At 43.5% G+C, this 16,424-nt stretch overlaps 1 protein-coding gene across 1 annotated transcript in view; it reads left to right on the top strand.

Annotated features, from left to right (window-relative positions):
- The window catches only part of LOC146812208 (uncharacterized), a 381,145-nt gene extending 365,933 nt beyond the window's left edge, over positions 1 to 15,212 (top strand). The window contains exon 8 of the mRNA XM_085619240.1: positions 14,900 to 15,212. Within this exon, the coding sequence (XP_085475366.1) occupies positions 14,900 to 14,922 (23 nt within the window). The 3' untranslated portion in view covers positions 14,923 to 15,212. The remainder of the gene's footprint in view (positions 1 to 14,899) is intronic.
- The last annotated feature ends 1,212 nt before the right edge of the window (positions 15,213 to 16,424 follow it).

Raw genomic sequence — 16,424 nt, 5'->3', positions numbered from 1 at the left:
TTTTTTTCATCAAAGGCACAGTACCTCTTGTGACTACCTATGTCAAGGACACAACCCAATTCATTTACCTTATTGAGACAGAGACCTTCAATCCTGAACCACAAATTCTAGTCAAATGTGACATAGAATCTCTGTACACTAATATGCCAGAGAGAGGGGGCACCCAAGTGATAGCTGACCATTTAAACTCAAGACCGGCCTTTACACAAGTTTCTACCAGCTTTATCATCTCTTTACTTGAAATTGCTTTCACAAAAAACGATTTGCTTTTCAAAGATACATACTATTGACAATGAAAAGGGACTTTAGTGGGAGCGGTTTTCGCTCCCAAATTTGCCATACTTTTCATGAATGATATTGAAAAGAAACACTTGCTTGATGCCAGCAATCCTTTTCTCCAAACGATTCATATTTAGAAAAGGTACATAAATGATGTGTTCTTGATCTGGTCTGGAAATGAACAAGATCTAATCCCCCTTCTGTGATCGACTCAAACTATGCCATCCAGATTTGAAATTAATGCAACGTCAGCATTGATTACCTGGATGTGACAGTTAGGATACTAGAAAATCAGGTGTACAACACTTTGTTGCGAAAGCCCACTGAGAGAAAAACTTTGCTCCAATAGTCTACTTCACATTCACTGGCATTGAGAGGTGGACTTCCATAGGGCCAGTTATTGGACATCTGTCTCGATTGTAAATTCGAGGAAGACCTTTTCAGAGAGTCTGAAGTTCTCTTCCGACAAACTCATAAAAAGAGGAGAGCCTGTAAGACTAGTAAAACATTCACTCAAACGAGCCTGGTACACACATAGAGAAGTACTTATAGAACCTAACGACAGAAACCCACTCAAGAAAATCATGTGTGACCACTTTCTGTCCTATTACAAACAAAATATCAAAAAGCATCAAAAAAGATTGGAATGTCTTATCTACGGCTAATTTGGCACTAGTCAATTTGGCTTTCAAAAGGGGGCAATATAAAAGATCACTTAGTCAGGGTTTACAAATCGACAAAAGTACACTACAAATGTGGCAATTGCCAGGCTGTAAAAACTTTTCAATATTTCAATGTTCATCAGAATTTAAATTTTTTCTCAAATTGCAAAAGTAATAATTTCATTTATTGCTTTTGTTGTACCAGCAATCTGTTGATTGAGCTGCAAGGCAACAGCAGTGCCCCAGGTTGAACACTTCATCCAAAGTGGCCACATTGAGAATGATTTCACATGGCAAATCACTGGCAGAAAACATCCCAATGATGCTAAACAGACTTGAAGGCAAATCCATTTTAAAGTGTGACTCAAAACAACAGGTCTCAACACGCAGGAAGAATGAAACAGTATTCTATAACCTAATTGTCCCTATTTGTTATAGTACCGCTGGTTAAAGCATCGCCACAAGCTCTCGGTATGTCTTGTTAATAAATGATTGAGTTTTGTTAGCACTTAGCTCTAACTGTGTAATATTCCTTGTGAGTAATTTTTCTATATTGCGATTTGTCTATTGGTATTATTCCAGTACTTTATCTGTCTAGATTCTGTCATCTATATCTTCTATTTATTCCTCACAGTCAGCCACAATTCCACCTTTGCACATGATGCTCTAAACAATGTTTAGTTTTCTGTGGTCTACTTTGCCTTCGCACTATAAGCTGTGCACGACACACCGTACACCAAATCAGCGGCGATATTCTAGACACGCTTCTGTCTTCAGTCGTCTAATTTCTTCTGAGGATAAGTAGTCCTGCCCTTGTGCAATTGCTCGTGGGATATATTCCCTGGCCTCACTTGCTCCCATGGCTGTTCGTACTCATGTTGACTTCCGATTGCAAGATTTGAGGAATTCTGCCTCGTTGCTGCTGCCTTCTTGATTGCTGCCCTCCAGACGTTGACTCACAAACCATCGGGGCACACATAGGGTTAAGTATGTTACTTTTCTCCTCCAGGGATATGCTGTGACTTCTCCCCACCAGACCTTGACTTCCCCAAGTTGGGCATATTCTCCACTGTGGAAGCCAGGATGTTTTCCGGCTTCCGGCCCTCCTCTTGACCCTGCCGATGTGGCTCAAATCACTGAAACGCACAACGAGGTGAGCCAATTGATCACCTCTCGCCCCCTCGAGATCCTTAAGTTCCAGAGCTTCCCCCGCCCATATATTGGGTATTCAATTAATCTGTGGGTAGTCCTCTAATGTGACATCATTGTTACTTGAGTGTTGATCACTATTTATTTTTTGGCTGCACTATTCAGAGAGTGTTAATTTCCCTTCCAAATTCCAATCAATGAGTTCTTTAGTTACTCATGGGGAGGCCTGAAATCCTGCATCATTGACACTATACTATTAATTCTCTAAAATGCAGGCTTCAACGTGTGTTAATTTCACTTCCAGATTGTAAACAGCCCCTTTCCAGGGCTCTGATCCATTACCCAATTGAGGACTTGCTACCAGCTGCTACAGTCCTATTCTGCTGACTGGCTGGCCATGCAGTACTAAACATAATTTGTGTTGTGTTCAAATAAGTGAATACTACTGTGCAATCCATTGGTTACCACAGATGATTATTCCATCAGCCTTGTTATCATCTAAATGCATTCACTGATTTTTCTAGTTTCATCATTATTTTTCTGTATGCTTAGGGCAATACTGTCAGCCTTGAAAGTGGTGCCAATACATTGATGAACCCCCAGTCTTGATTTAGTTTTTTCCTTATTAGCCAAGCATGTTTTTTAACCAGTTAATACAGGTCTACTGATGGTAAACATTGCCTTTTCCAGAACCTTTTTTTTTTATTTTCAGATATTAGGTGCTCTAGCTCCTGTTCTGATGATGATCTCATAGTCATAGAGGTCGATACACCGTTGACACCAGACTTATATAGACTTCTTTGACAGTGGAATATTTGTAAAGATAGGAGCAAGTACACTCTGATCGCCAGATCTTGTTTTGCTAAGAAATAAATGTTTTGCATAATGCAATATTAAAATTAAATTGCAAAACACTTTTTCGCACATTTTGCCTGTCTTTTCACGTGCTTTGGTAAAAAAGACTTTTTCTCATGGTTGTCTCTTCATATGTTAGAAGACTTTGCTGAATAATTTATTTACCAGTGAACCATATTTTTTTTTAAAGACTGCCCTACAATATGGTTGCGGTTTCTGTAGTAGAGGAGCTTGGCCACCACTGAGAGTGGCAGCGACCCTGGCTGGGGCAGTCAAGCTGGAAATCTATGTGCCCTCTCTAGGGAGAAGAATGGGGAGAGGCCCTCTGGAGATACTCCACTGCGTAACCAGCATTCCAAATGGTCCACCTTCTTTTTCCCCTCAGTTCACTCTGGAAGGCCTATGATTCGTATGCTGTTTCTCCTTCATCTATTTTCACTTTCTGCAGCCCTGATCATCAGCGTTTGGATTTTATCCTCCATGGCAGCCAGTCTGTCCCGCAACACAGACATATCCAGAGGGACATCAGCCAGAGTTCTCTTGGCAGTTGTAATGTGTTCCATATGGTGCTGATGATTGTCTTTCAGGATGCCCATGTCCGCCCCCAGAGTATGACTCTTTGTTTCCAGTGCCTCTCTAGAAGCAGTGATATCCTGCATAACATCTTGAAGTGTTAACCCCTCCTGAGTCACTCCTACAACAATGTGAGCGATCGGACATCTCTTCCACGGAAACTGTAATTACTGTTGGTCCTCCAGCCTCTGAGTCCCGCAGCTGCGCCACTTTGCCACTGGCGGCCAGTTGCCAAACCTTTGCCATCCAACACTCACAACAGGGTTAAACCACGAAAAAGGAGGACCCGATTTTCCACAGTGAGGACCTGAACTTGGCAAGCAAAATTGACCAATCGGTTTGTATCCCACAGATCCTCAGCTTGGGCCTAACCAGCGTGGGCCTCCAGGAAGTTAACGCCCCATGTGTGCAGGCAGAGAAGGAAAGCACCTAGGAGGGGTGCCCCAACTGTTAATTCAGTAGTGCTGCTCTGGACATTGGTGATGTTAGAAGAGAGCCCCTTCTCACAACTTAGAATGGCGTGGATTCATGGGGGGGCACCAGTATACATCTCTGGGGATAGGGAAACAATCCCACCCCCCAGCCAACATGCAAGCATTTGTTCTTCCTTTGAGGGGTATTTCTGACCAGGGAAATGTGGCTCGGTTAGGCCCCTAAAGTGCGACATGCACCATTCTAATGATGGCCACACAGAGGGGGCTGCCTCATCCCCCAGGGTTTCAAGAGTGTTGATCCCACGCAGAATCTCAGGCGGCAACACCCAGCTACTGGGGCCTGGATCCAGCGCCACTGGTAATTAAAGGAGGTTGCCACTTCCATGTGGTACCACTCTCTCTGGGACTCAAAAGTTCTTTGAGCTCAGTAGGGCATGCCAGCTGCCCCCTTCTGTCACTTTGGGGTGTCCAGGCAATCAGCCAGTCCTGACCCACAGCACTGCCACCTCGGCCCCCTCCCAGCATTCTTTTAGTTCGTGGCCTGCTGCTGCTCCGACGTCCATGCAATATGCAAGCATCTTTCTGGGCTTCACTACAAGCCGGCCCTTGGATGCTCTCAAAGCGGTCCACTCCGTGCCGCAGAATCAAAAGGTGGTTCACATCCCTCCAGCTACGAACCGGGGCCCAATACCTCAATCCCAGGCCAGTCGCTGTTAGCCATTCAACCCCTGGTCATAGTATAGGGGGAAAAAATTCCCCCCTGAGTCAACACAGGTCTTTGCGTTCCACAACAATAAGGTCCCGGTAGGCCTGCTTGAGCCCCCAGGCAATCCCAGGTGCAGCCGCTCACTTGCCGGGTAGACTCTCAGGGGTGTAGTCGCAGAGGCTCCATTCAGCCCGAGTTCACCGCCACTCCTCCGTCGCCACTCCTCCGTCGACCACTGCTCCGTCGCCACAGCTCCTGTGTAGTGCTCCTTGTCAGGCGGCTCCAGTAGTAGTTGGCCTGTCTCTCAGAGCAGGCCCAGCTGCATGGCAGCTTCCTCAGTTTGTCCTGCATCTACCTAGTCCAGGCTAGGCCATGCCGCCCAGCTCCTGGACATGTGTCAGAGACAGGAGCTCCTCTCAGTGCCTCGCATACGGGGAGGTCTGGGTCCACCTTGTTTGTTCACCACCCTCAGTGACTGAACTGGAAGCCTCCTTCAGGTCCGTGCCAGCACCCAGTGCTAGGGCTCTGCGCTGTCACCAGTCCATCGCGGCCACCATCTTGTGAGCGCTGCAGCGCTAGAAATGCAGACTTTTTGATAGGGGCAGTTTATGACAGTGACTGCTTCCCACAGGGTGGTCAGAGCATGCTCCTGAACTCAAGGGGTCCCTTCTATGGATGGCGGCCCCCCTGAAGTCAGTATTAACACAGGATTCAGTCAGATGGGGATCTCTGGCTGAAATCTCTGAAATCCGTGACTTACTACATAGGCGTTCCGCCATGCCCCCTTATGTATTAAGGCAGTTTTGATCTTTTTCAACATATTAGCAAGGAGCCTGGCTAGGATATTTATGTTGGTGTTGATCAATTGATAAACGATATTGGCCTGTAATTTACACAAATTAATTTACCTTTCCCTGGATTAGGGAATTAGGAAGAATAATGCTTTATTGTAATAGTTCAAATCACCCTTGTCTGTAGCTTCCCTTAAAAAATTCCTGAGAAGCGGGATCAAACTGCTGTTGTGATTTTGAAAAAGTTCAGAGGGTAGCTGACTTCTCTTGAAGTCTTAAAAATCCCAACTGATTCAATTGTCTCCCTTATCTCCTTTTCTGTGATAGCACTTTCTGTTCATCACAAGGTTCTGCTATGAGGCATAAATAGGGAGTTGGTTCACAATTTTTTTTCCAGAAGACTCATTTGAGGTGGCCTCAGCAGGCAAAGAGTAGAAAGTGGCAAATTCTCTTCTTATTTCCAATGGACACATTAGTAGATAATTTTGGTATCTATTGACTGCTGTAAAAGCCCATTGGCCTCCCTCTGCTTCAGCTGTAGTACGAGGAGACTCCCTGTTTTCTCACCATCCTAGTTTTGTTTGCCTTTAATACAGATTAAGGTTTTTCAGTCTGCGATGTTAAGATGGTGTTCAGTTTGCATTTTCTGGAAACAAGCTGTTATAGCACACCAGCATCAGGCGTTCTGTGATAAGAACCTAGAAGTTGCTGTATATATTTTTCCAGAACAGGTTTCCTTTCTGTCAGTTGCTTGAGCATAATAGCAGTGCAATTCGATTTTCTAGATGCTGAAAGTAAATATGGAGAGGATACAGAGTGCTCAATCCAGATAGTCCTTAAATTGGGTTTATACCTTTTTGTTAATCAGGCAACCTATATTACTGGATATCCATATTTCAGATTCTTGTTTTCAGAGTCTTGATTTTTAGGTTCAAATATAATAGGATCAGGGCATGATAGTAAATGCTGCTAACTCCAATTTTGTAGCTGCATGGAGTCTGGAGTAGTCTGGTGCTGGTATGTGCAAGAAAATAATCTATTCTTTCTGTAGTATGTGAGCAGCATAAAAAGCTATAGCGCCTATTTGCCGGATGTAAGAGTCTCCTAGGTTCAATGAGAGGGTGATCTGCCAGAAGGTCTTTGTTTGCTGAATCAGAAGGCCCAGAGTCGTCTAATATCAGGTCAGGCACCAGATTACAATCTCTGCAAATAACTACCTGCTATTGTCCAAATTCCACAAAGATTCGGTTGAGTCTTGAGAAAAAGATTGATTTAATATTGTGCTATAGGTGAATGACCTTTTAGCATAAGCTTGATAAATATATATCGCTATTGAATCCAAACATGTCCCTTGTACCTTGGCTGTGACTCTCTTCCGAAGGCGGAGGGCCACCTCGTTTTTCCTGTAAGACTGATATCCAATGGTGGGAATTTCTTTCTCAGATTTGGAACAAGAAGCAGAGATCACCTTCCCCACTCACTCTTGTTTAATCTTTTCAAACTCCTGTTGTGATATGTGTGTCTTCTGTAAGAGAGCATTGACCATTTCCTTAGAGGCCAGAAAACTCAAACCCTTTTTCTGTTAGATATAATTGGTCTAGCCATTGGCAATCATGGGCCATATTGAAAATCGTTATTTCTAGACATTGCTTGGGATAAATGCTTGGGTAAATAGAGAATATTCCACAGAATGGCTGTCCGAAATATGTTGCAGGAGCAGATGAGGAGGCAAAAAGTTAGATGTATAGGTTCTATGTAATGTAAAAGCGTAGGCACAACTAACAAAATTAGAAACTGTCGGATCACTAAAAGTTTTTAAGGGTAGTTTTCCAGCAAACTGTGGAATACGTGCCCCAAACTAATACTAAGTCCAAGTAAACAATGCTAGCCATTTCCAGACTGTGCGTGACATTCCAAATAACAATTGCATTTTGTGGAGTAATCTATATTTATCTTTATTCCTCATAGGACGTTCCTCTGAGTTGCAGTCTTAGATGGAAGATCTTGTAAATCATGGTTACTATACCGGATGTTCCATTGTTTGTGTTAGAAATCAGAAGAAGTATAGCTGACAGGTGGAGTAAGATTGTGACTGACAGAAGAAGACATGTCCATTGTTGTCTGGGCCAGGTTATCAATGAAACGTTGATGCTCCTACGGGTCTTAACATTTTCTGTGTCTATTATTATTAGCATCACTGCTGGGTCCAGCAAGCCATAGGAGAGCTCCCACTGCCAGAGCTAAGGACAGACAGGTAGAAATCTCCTTGTTAGGCTGGTTTCATAAGGAAACTCCTCAGCGAGTAAGATTTGCGAATTTAGTAAGAGAATGTGTTGTGTCTTTTGGAAGTCCCATTTAATCAGACGCGCATGCTGGTGGTGAAGACTACACATTATGATTGGCTACGGAGAGTCTTTTTTGTCATTCTATTTTGGGCAAAGTCGACGCACACTCTGAAATTCCAGAGACGGTCCGAACTCGATATTAAGAAGATGTGGAAACAAAGAGAACAAGAAACCAATCATAGCTTTCTCCTCTTCATTCTCAGTCACTATCTTCCTGGTCTGTGACCTTATTTTCTAGGTTCCACAGTTATTGACTCCCAGTCTGGAGCATTTAGCACTGTCACATCTACAGTATCCAGTTGTTTCCTTGATCTGCCAAGTTGAGACCCAAATGCAGACATCTCAGCATGCAGAAATTTCAGAAGGTTAGACGTTTCCACAGTCAAATGTTCCACTGCATTATAAGAAGTTTTAAGGTCCTGCAATTTTTTCATGAGTGTGCCTAAGCTAATTGTTGCCATACTTTGCTGAGTATTGTGCCAGTTTTTGATGACTTCTGAAAATAGAAGTCACCAGGAGGACTTATTTAGAGGCAGTTGCTCAATTGCCCCAGCATAAAGTGTAGGGAAATATCCAAAGGTGCAGTATATAAAGTGAGTGCTAGAAATTGGGGAGTCCACAATTATGAGTGCCCCCTCAAGGAAAATGTGTGCTTCCTTGCAACTATCAGCAGATTACTGTTAGACCTGGTGTTCTCTGCAGTGTCATCCCCAAACCTTTTACCTTCAGCGTCCTGTTTGTTGACCTTCAGGACTCTGCACACTTTACCACTGCTAACCAGTGTTAAAGTGCTTTACCCTTAAAACCTGATACAATTGGCTTATACCCAATTGGTGTATTTAATTTACCTGTAAGCCCCTAGTAAATTGGCACTACCTGTGCCCAGGACCTGTAAATTAAATGGTATTAGTGGGCCTGCAGCACTGATTGTTCCACACACTTAAGTAGCCCTTTAAACATGTCTCAGGTCTGTGATTGCCTTTTGCCAACACCAAATCTCCCTTTTTAATACTCATTAGTCACCCCTAGGGTAGACCCTGGACAGCCTAGAGGACAGGGTGAAGTGTATTGATAATGTTGGACATGTACTTTTAAGTTTACAAATCCAAATAACATCACAGCTGTTTCTCTGTTTTGAATCATTACTTGTGCAAGATCCCAGTGTTAAGTCTTCCCGACTGCATCCTACTATTTTTTAGGTCGAGCCTATAGCAGCATCGTGCATGCGCTGCTCGCTCTGCGAGGCATGCAGTAATGGATTTTGGAGTTGAAGCTCCGCCCAGTCTCCGCCAATGTTTTTAATTGGCTCGTGTCATTGTCTTTCGTAAATACTACCTTCTGACTGATTATGAGGCTTGTTGGTCCCTCCATATTATGGCCATGTCATCAGTGTATCCTTCCATGGCTACTGGCCCCTTTATTTCGAGTGTTGCACGGTATATTTTATATAGATTGTGAGCACTATTTTGTTTAATAAGGTTGCCCGTGTCTTCTCCCCCCTCCCGCAGTTCATGCCTTCTTGCCCCCCACTCCCCCGCACTCCTGTTGTTTGTGCCTTCTCCTCGCCTACCCCCCGCCCACCCACCCGCTTGCAATGCAATAGATCTTCCATAAATGCGAGTCCTATTGCATTGGAAATGCTTGTTTTGTGTGGTACGCAAGAGTTCAAATTATTATCGACCCAAACCTGGGAGCATGCGGCAGAGCGCTTTGGACAACAAACCCGCCTCTGTGGTTACACAGTGCCCCTTGCAGGGATTCCTGTGCTGTTCACGTCCGGCGAGGTGGTTGGAGCTGGGATCTGATCTGTGGACCCACTAGTCCAATTATTGTTCACCCCCTTGTCCAGTTGGGCTGCGCATGCCCCTCCACTGAAGACAGTGCTCATTGAGATGAAGGCCTCCTCGCTCGTGGGTTTGCTGACTGCGGTGGTCCTGATGGCGACCACCGCCTCCGCGCCTCCTTCTGGCCCCACACCACAGGTCCCACCTTAGGAAAACATGCAGGTTTGTGGCATCTATGGATCTGTATAGGCTTAAGGGGAAATTAGTACATTTGTGACAGTCTGGAACCGCTAAATGCCTAAAGGGCCTGGCTGGGGTGTACCAAAGGTGCTCTGGCTCTTACACAAGAGAGGAAAATAGGGTTTATTGATTTCATAGTAGTACACTTACACCCGGGGTCTATAAAGTTTAGTGGGCCCTTACATCTGTGGGCCTCGGCACCATGCGCCTGGTAGCTGCTACCATGTCAGTGTACCTTGTTCTTCTGACTTTCAACTGTCAGCCTTTTATAACTGAGCACAAACCTAAAGTGACTTTTTCTGCCCCAGCTCTTCGGAGGAGAGCCCAAATCATGACTGAAGTCTGGCATGAATGATTACCCCTGTCACAGTTCTACTGACCTACCAGAGGTTGTTTGCCTCTCGGGTAAAAGAAAGTGTGAACAGTTGCAGTACCCAGGCCTAACATTTACGATCCAGTTATATCCACTCCTCTAACGAGACTGTCCAGAGCGAAATATGTACTGTAAAGTGCACTTGAAGGAAGTGAAGATGCTTTATTCAGTGAATTGCTACAATGACCATGATGCTTTAGGTCAGGGCTTGAGAAGTTGAGCTACTGAAACCTGTAAGTGTCATGTAACTAATTGTCAATGAAACTATAAAGCTCCAGATGCGGTGGGAATCAAAGTAGAGGACTGGTGTGGATAAGGCACACACCTGACAGACATTAATGGTGGCGTCTTGGATTTCTACCCACCATAGGATTTTGAAATTAATAGACCTGAGGTTGGAATGGTGTTATATCAACTGTTACAGGTACTGTGATATTAGGTGAAAAGACAAGCAAGAGTTCCTTCGGGAAGTGTGTGCATTAGAACATTTTAACACATGCTTCACTGTGCCTGGACATCATTAATGCGACAGAGTGATTCACTTACAAGCCGAGAGGCAAGATAGCCAAAATGACAAGAAGGTCAATATTCCTCAGCACAATGACCGACATAGCTCCATATTGCACCTGGTGCCGTGGCCAAAGCTGACAACTTGCAGAGGTGCGTTGAACTCTCAGATCAGTACAGGGTAACAACCAAACCCGAACTTTGGGTTGGAAGGTTAACAGGTCAATAGGTCAACCTATGGAGGCAGGGCTAACACCTCCAAAAAGGGAGCAAAGCTATCCTTAGAGCCAATAGAAGAAAATAGAGTGATGAATTGTGCATGCAGAACATGTTGGTCAAACCCCAAACATGTATAACAAACATGCTCTAGTGGATTTGACATTGTTTAGAGGCCACTTTAAAAACAAGCATTTGCAATGCAACAGGTCTCGCATTTACGCAAGTTTGAGCTATTGGCATTGTAATGCCTTTTATTTCTGTCTTGGTTTTTGAAACATAAATAAAACACATTGTCATTCACAATGCCAATAGCTTAAACTCGCGTAATTATGAGACCTGTTGCATCGCAAATGCTTGTTGTCCTTTGCCTTTGAGCTTTGTTTACTCAAGAATACAAATAATTGCCAGAAAGGAACCACATGTTATGTAAAAAATGCATAAATACTTTACACATTGACTCAAATGTAACCATGGCTGTTCTGTGCTAAGCTATCAGAGGGTGGAGCACAGGTTAATAGGGGTTTGCTTGTGCTTCACCCTGACAAGGAGTGGGATTGCTGCTTGCATAAGGTGACCCAGCTTCTTACAATAGCCTATTGCCTCAAAAGAAGGGACAGTAGACTGTGCAAGAGGAGGGGCCTCAGGTACATCCGAATCCCCAGTGCCTCAACAGTAAGTCAAAGAATTTCCACATTCCCAACTTGTGTGTTCTCTGGCTCACAGCTATCTGAAAGTATATCTGTGCTTGCAGGAATCAGGTCAGTAATCAGCACCATATCAATTCAAGAAAGGCGGCTTACCCCTGGAAGCAGGATCATCAGCACCTCTCGGGTCCACCCATTAGCCCCCAAAAGACCTCCACTAGATGGGCATTGAAAGAGTCTTTATCTTGACTCCACAATCGCTTGGCAGCCAGCGGTAGGCAAGCATGGGAAGTAGCAGGCGCCGGACTGAGTCCGGGAACAATAGATGTGCTTCAAATGCCCTACACACTCTGTTCCCAAAGCAGGAATAGCATCATTGCTGTAGTCCTACTTCAGATTGAGGACTAAAGATTCCATTTATAATGTATTTATGGGGGTGGCCCATTAAGAGCAATACAAAAGGTGGCCATCTTCATCACGGCCAAGTCCTACATTGCCTGGGATATAGCTTGTCAATGTATTTCAGAAATGAGGGCCTTTGCAGATGAAGATAACCTTACATAGCACATGTAGATTTAAACATGATCTGTTTGTAGACTGACAGCAAATGTAGTTGTTTCAAATGGGCCAAACATAATTGTTTCCAAACAGAAAAATGCTCTCACAGTAGCATTTTTAAATATAGTGTTACCTAGAGATATTTGGTAAGATATACTAAGAATGGATTTGGTAAAAATGGTCACAAATTGCCCACTGACTTTTACCGAATCTATTGTGTTTTTGCGCAACGACCGATGTACTTAAAGGTTGGTTTACAAAAACCTGATTTATGTTTATTTGCATTTTAATCTACCTCATGAATATTATTGTGGTGGGTTGCAAACTGCAAGCCACTATGAATTGCAGCTATCACTTGGATGGGGGCCCACTGAGGACAGCAGACCACCGTGTCTGTCATTGCTTTTAAATAAAGCATTTTTATTAAAAAAAAAATACAATCCGTTTTTCTTAAATGAAAATGGGATGCGTTTGAGCAAAAAATAAAAGGTTAAGTAACATTTTTTAAGAGTAGGCAGTGGTCCATGGGAACACTGCCTACTCTTAAAATGTTTTTTTTAGGCATTCTAAAAAGAGGTGGGCTTTCCTGTGGACTTCTATCATTTGCAAATGGCTTCCCTTCAATTTTGATTTAGTGGTCAAATATTAAAGTTTTGTCATAGGTTGAGCTGTTGTAAAACATTAATATATACCTAAAGGAATCGATGTTTGGAAGAGAGGCCCTTAAACATGCACCTTCCAAATAAGAATTCCTTAATATTTACTGAATCCATATAATGATTCTGAAAATATTTTCTGAATCTTTAATCGGGTTTAGTACATTACAAAAAGTGTGCTAGTGGTCGCAAACCCACAGATTTCAGAATCTGAAGCTTTGCTACTGATAAAACGGGGAACACCCATCGCAACGCATGCGTCGCATTGCATGCGTTTACATCGCATGCCGTCACAGCGCACGCGACGTTACGTCACGTGCGTTCACTACGCACGACGTTCCATCGCAGGTGCCATTGCATCGCGGGCGCTATTAGAACGCAGGTGCGGGTACACGGGCGGCAGGGGAGACAATGTTGGAACCAGGTAAGGTCAACGCTGTTTTAGGGTATAGGGTAGTTTATGGGTAGTGCAGTGGAGGGGGGGGGGGTTTAGGTTTTAGGGCTTAGGGTTAATTGTTGTATATGGGAGTGTTTTAGGCTTTAGGGCTTAGGGTTCGGAGGCGTATATGCTAGTGTTTTAGGATTTAGGGTTAGGGTTTAGGATTAGGAGGCGTATATGCTAGTGTTTTAGGCTTTAGGGTTAGGGCTTAGGGTTAGGAGGCGTATATGCTAGTGTTTTAAGCTTTAGGGTTAGGGCTTAGGATTAGGAGGCGTATATGCTAGTGTTTTAGGCTTTAGGGTTAGGGCTTAGGGTTTATGTTAGTGTATGGTACTGTTTTGCCGTGAGTGACGGGCATTTTACTGACTTTGGTGGGTCCGTTAGGGAGAATTTTGCGGAGTGCTGGAATGCGTGGTCTTTGTGTGCGTTGTAAATGTGTTTTGCATGCGTGTGGAGGCATCGTGTGATGTTGTGGTTTGCGTGGTGAATGCATGCGATATAACGGTGTGTGCGATGTAATGAATGCGATGTAGTGGTGTGCGTTGTGTTTGTTTGCGTTGAATCGTCATACATCCGATAAAACACTTTTTGCATCAGGCCCATTCTTCTTTGATAATCGAAAGAGAACTGATTTTTCAACATCAATGTGGAACTGGATAAAATAACTGATCATCATGTTCATAACTCCATTGGGCTGGTAATGGGTGTAGAATTCGGATATGTGTGTTATATCCGGTTACCTCAATTCCAAGTCATGGTGCATCATAAATTACATTTTGTGTTAAAAATTGCATCCTCGCAATTTTACCCAGTTCAACTTTGGCTGATCAACTTTATTAAATTTAACAGGGAAAATGCCCCGTATTTAAAGGGATGGTTGAACTTTGGTGGGGAAAGCACCAAAATCATCATGTAATTCGTAGTTTTGGAGGGTGGAACCCATTAAACATAGTATTTATTACACCCAGTGTAAATTCCAAACCACAGGGTATCAGATGTTACTGAGTGAGATATAAATCAATCCCCAAACCTGGACATTTTCATTCAAGGCCTAAGATAATAAAAACATGAATTTAAAGGGAAGGCTTTCTGATGAGACATATCCAACTAACCTTGAATTGAGATAGCTAGGTACCTGACAGTCTGGCCTGGCTGAGGTCGAAGACCAAGAAAGTCTGGACACAAACTAGTACCCCACATTGAATGTCGACACATGGAACTTGTAAGGACATTTGCACACATTGGGATGGATTGGCAAATATTTTGCTGTGACATTCTTATACAGTACTCCTGACTTACTTCTGGAATTCAGTAAGAAGCCAAGAAAACTAGAAGAATAAGAAAGTTTTTGTGACACCAAAATCTGTGTGAATTGGGCCCATTGTGGTGAAACTCTATGCACAAATATTTCGGTCTTACTCTACTGTATCAGGTGTATCAATGGGTCCTCTCTTTTGAACACGTGGTCATTACAGGGGTAAGCCTTTAGAGGTACTTGGCAGTGGGCATCGTCCTAGTTGAAGAAAATATATTTATGTTTTAATGTTTGCTTTCCTTAAACAGTTGTTTTCATTCCAATAAAAATGTTAATTTATTCTATGTCCAAGAAGAATTTGGCAAAAAATTGTAAATGGCACTCAATGTCAAGTTTAAAAAGCTAACCTTTCCTTTCTTTTTTCATGTAGGGTGCACATTTACTGCAAAATAATCGAGGTGGCGTGAACCCAACCGAACACCAAAAGGATGTCTCTTTTAAAATCCATACTCTACTAAACTTTGTCAACAGAAGGGCCATTGAAAGCTTGCAATTATTTAGAGGGAACCAAAGCTTAACATTGTTTGTAATACCTTAAAAGGCGAGGAGGAGAGAAGCTAATTTCTGATCTGAAAATGGGCAATGCATTTCATGTGGCCTGCTATGCTGATCACTTATTAAATTGACTGTTTCTGATTGCTAAGTGGTTCAGTCTTCTTATTAAATCAATATATTTGCATGCATTTTCATGTGTGTGTGCTGTTTTATTGTATTGCAAAATGAATCTACCATTCCTTCCCTGTGAGAAGTTGGCCTGGCATATGCTGGTCACTAGTTATAGTGGCCACCTTGAACCAGTCCAATTCGACTCTTATGTCAGATAGGTTTAAGACAACCTTTTAAAGAAAGCTATCCTAGTGGTAGCTGTGGAGAGCAGCCTTCAGGCTAAGTCTCAGAGGAATGTAAAGCAGCTTGTTTTACCTTATAATCTCTTGAATTACCAAATGAAAGGACACCACACAGGTATATATATCAAATATATATGTATTTATTACTAGACACACTTTACTAATCTCTTTATGAGATTAGAAGCCAGGTACACATTCAAATGTCAACGTTTCACAATAAATTAAGCACAAATATGGCTGGAGCCCTAGGGGCGTACCAGACCGTATACAAAAAAAATGGTGTAACAATGTCAACTTGCAAAATGACAAGGCCTAGGGCCTGGGGAATCGCTGGGGTTTCACTACTGCAGTGTTAGCAGGTAAGTAAGAGGCCCACGGGAGACGCGTGCAGTGTGTGAACACAGCCGCGGGTTCCCTACTGATTATGATGGTGCAAGTCGCGGTTTGATTTTTAAAGTTCTAGGGTACTTCGAGGATGTCTACAAGCAAGCCACTTACAAGGTAAGTACTTCGAGGGCCAACACACACTAGGGCACTGGAGTGCATGAGTTACCTCACCCAGGGAAGCCAGGTGCATAGGTGTCTTTTGGTGTCGGGTCGCGTCGCTGTTTTCTATGGAGACCAAAGAAGACTTGCTGCTTGCGTCGACTGAAGAAGTGTCCGGTGGAATCCAAGGGTGGATTCACGATGCAGAAGACCTGAAAATTGAAGGGACAGTGTTCTAGGTCACGTGCCAGTGACCGGTGGCCAGCAAGATGGATGACCACAGATGTTGCGCGATTTCAGGTCATTGATGGTGTTTTGACTCTTCACTCATGGGGTCCAGGAAGGATTGACGATGACCAGCAGCTGGATTCAGAGTGTCCTATAAAGTCTGCAGCGGATGGCGGTATCGGCAACCAGATTGGAGCCAACAAGCCTTGGCAACTGCAAGTCTCGTGTAGATTGAAGAAAGTCAATGGTGCAGACCAGCAAGGTCTGATGGACTCACCCAGCAAAGGTAAGTGAGGGCAGGCCTGGAGCAACCAGGGGAGCCCTTTGAGTTGA

The sequence above is a fragment of the Triturus cristatus genome, chromosome 7 (assembly GCF_964204655.1).
Source record: "Triturus cristatus chromosome 7, aTriCri1.1, whole genome shotgun sequence".
In the NCBI taxonomy this organism is placed as follows: domain Eukaryota; kingdom Metazoa; phylum Chordata; class Amphibia; order Caudata; family Salamandridae; genus Triturus; species Triturus cristatus.
Note: the sequence above shows the minus strand (reverse complement) of the source record. Positions and strands in the feature narration are given on the sequence as shown.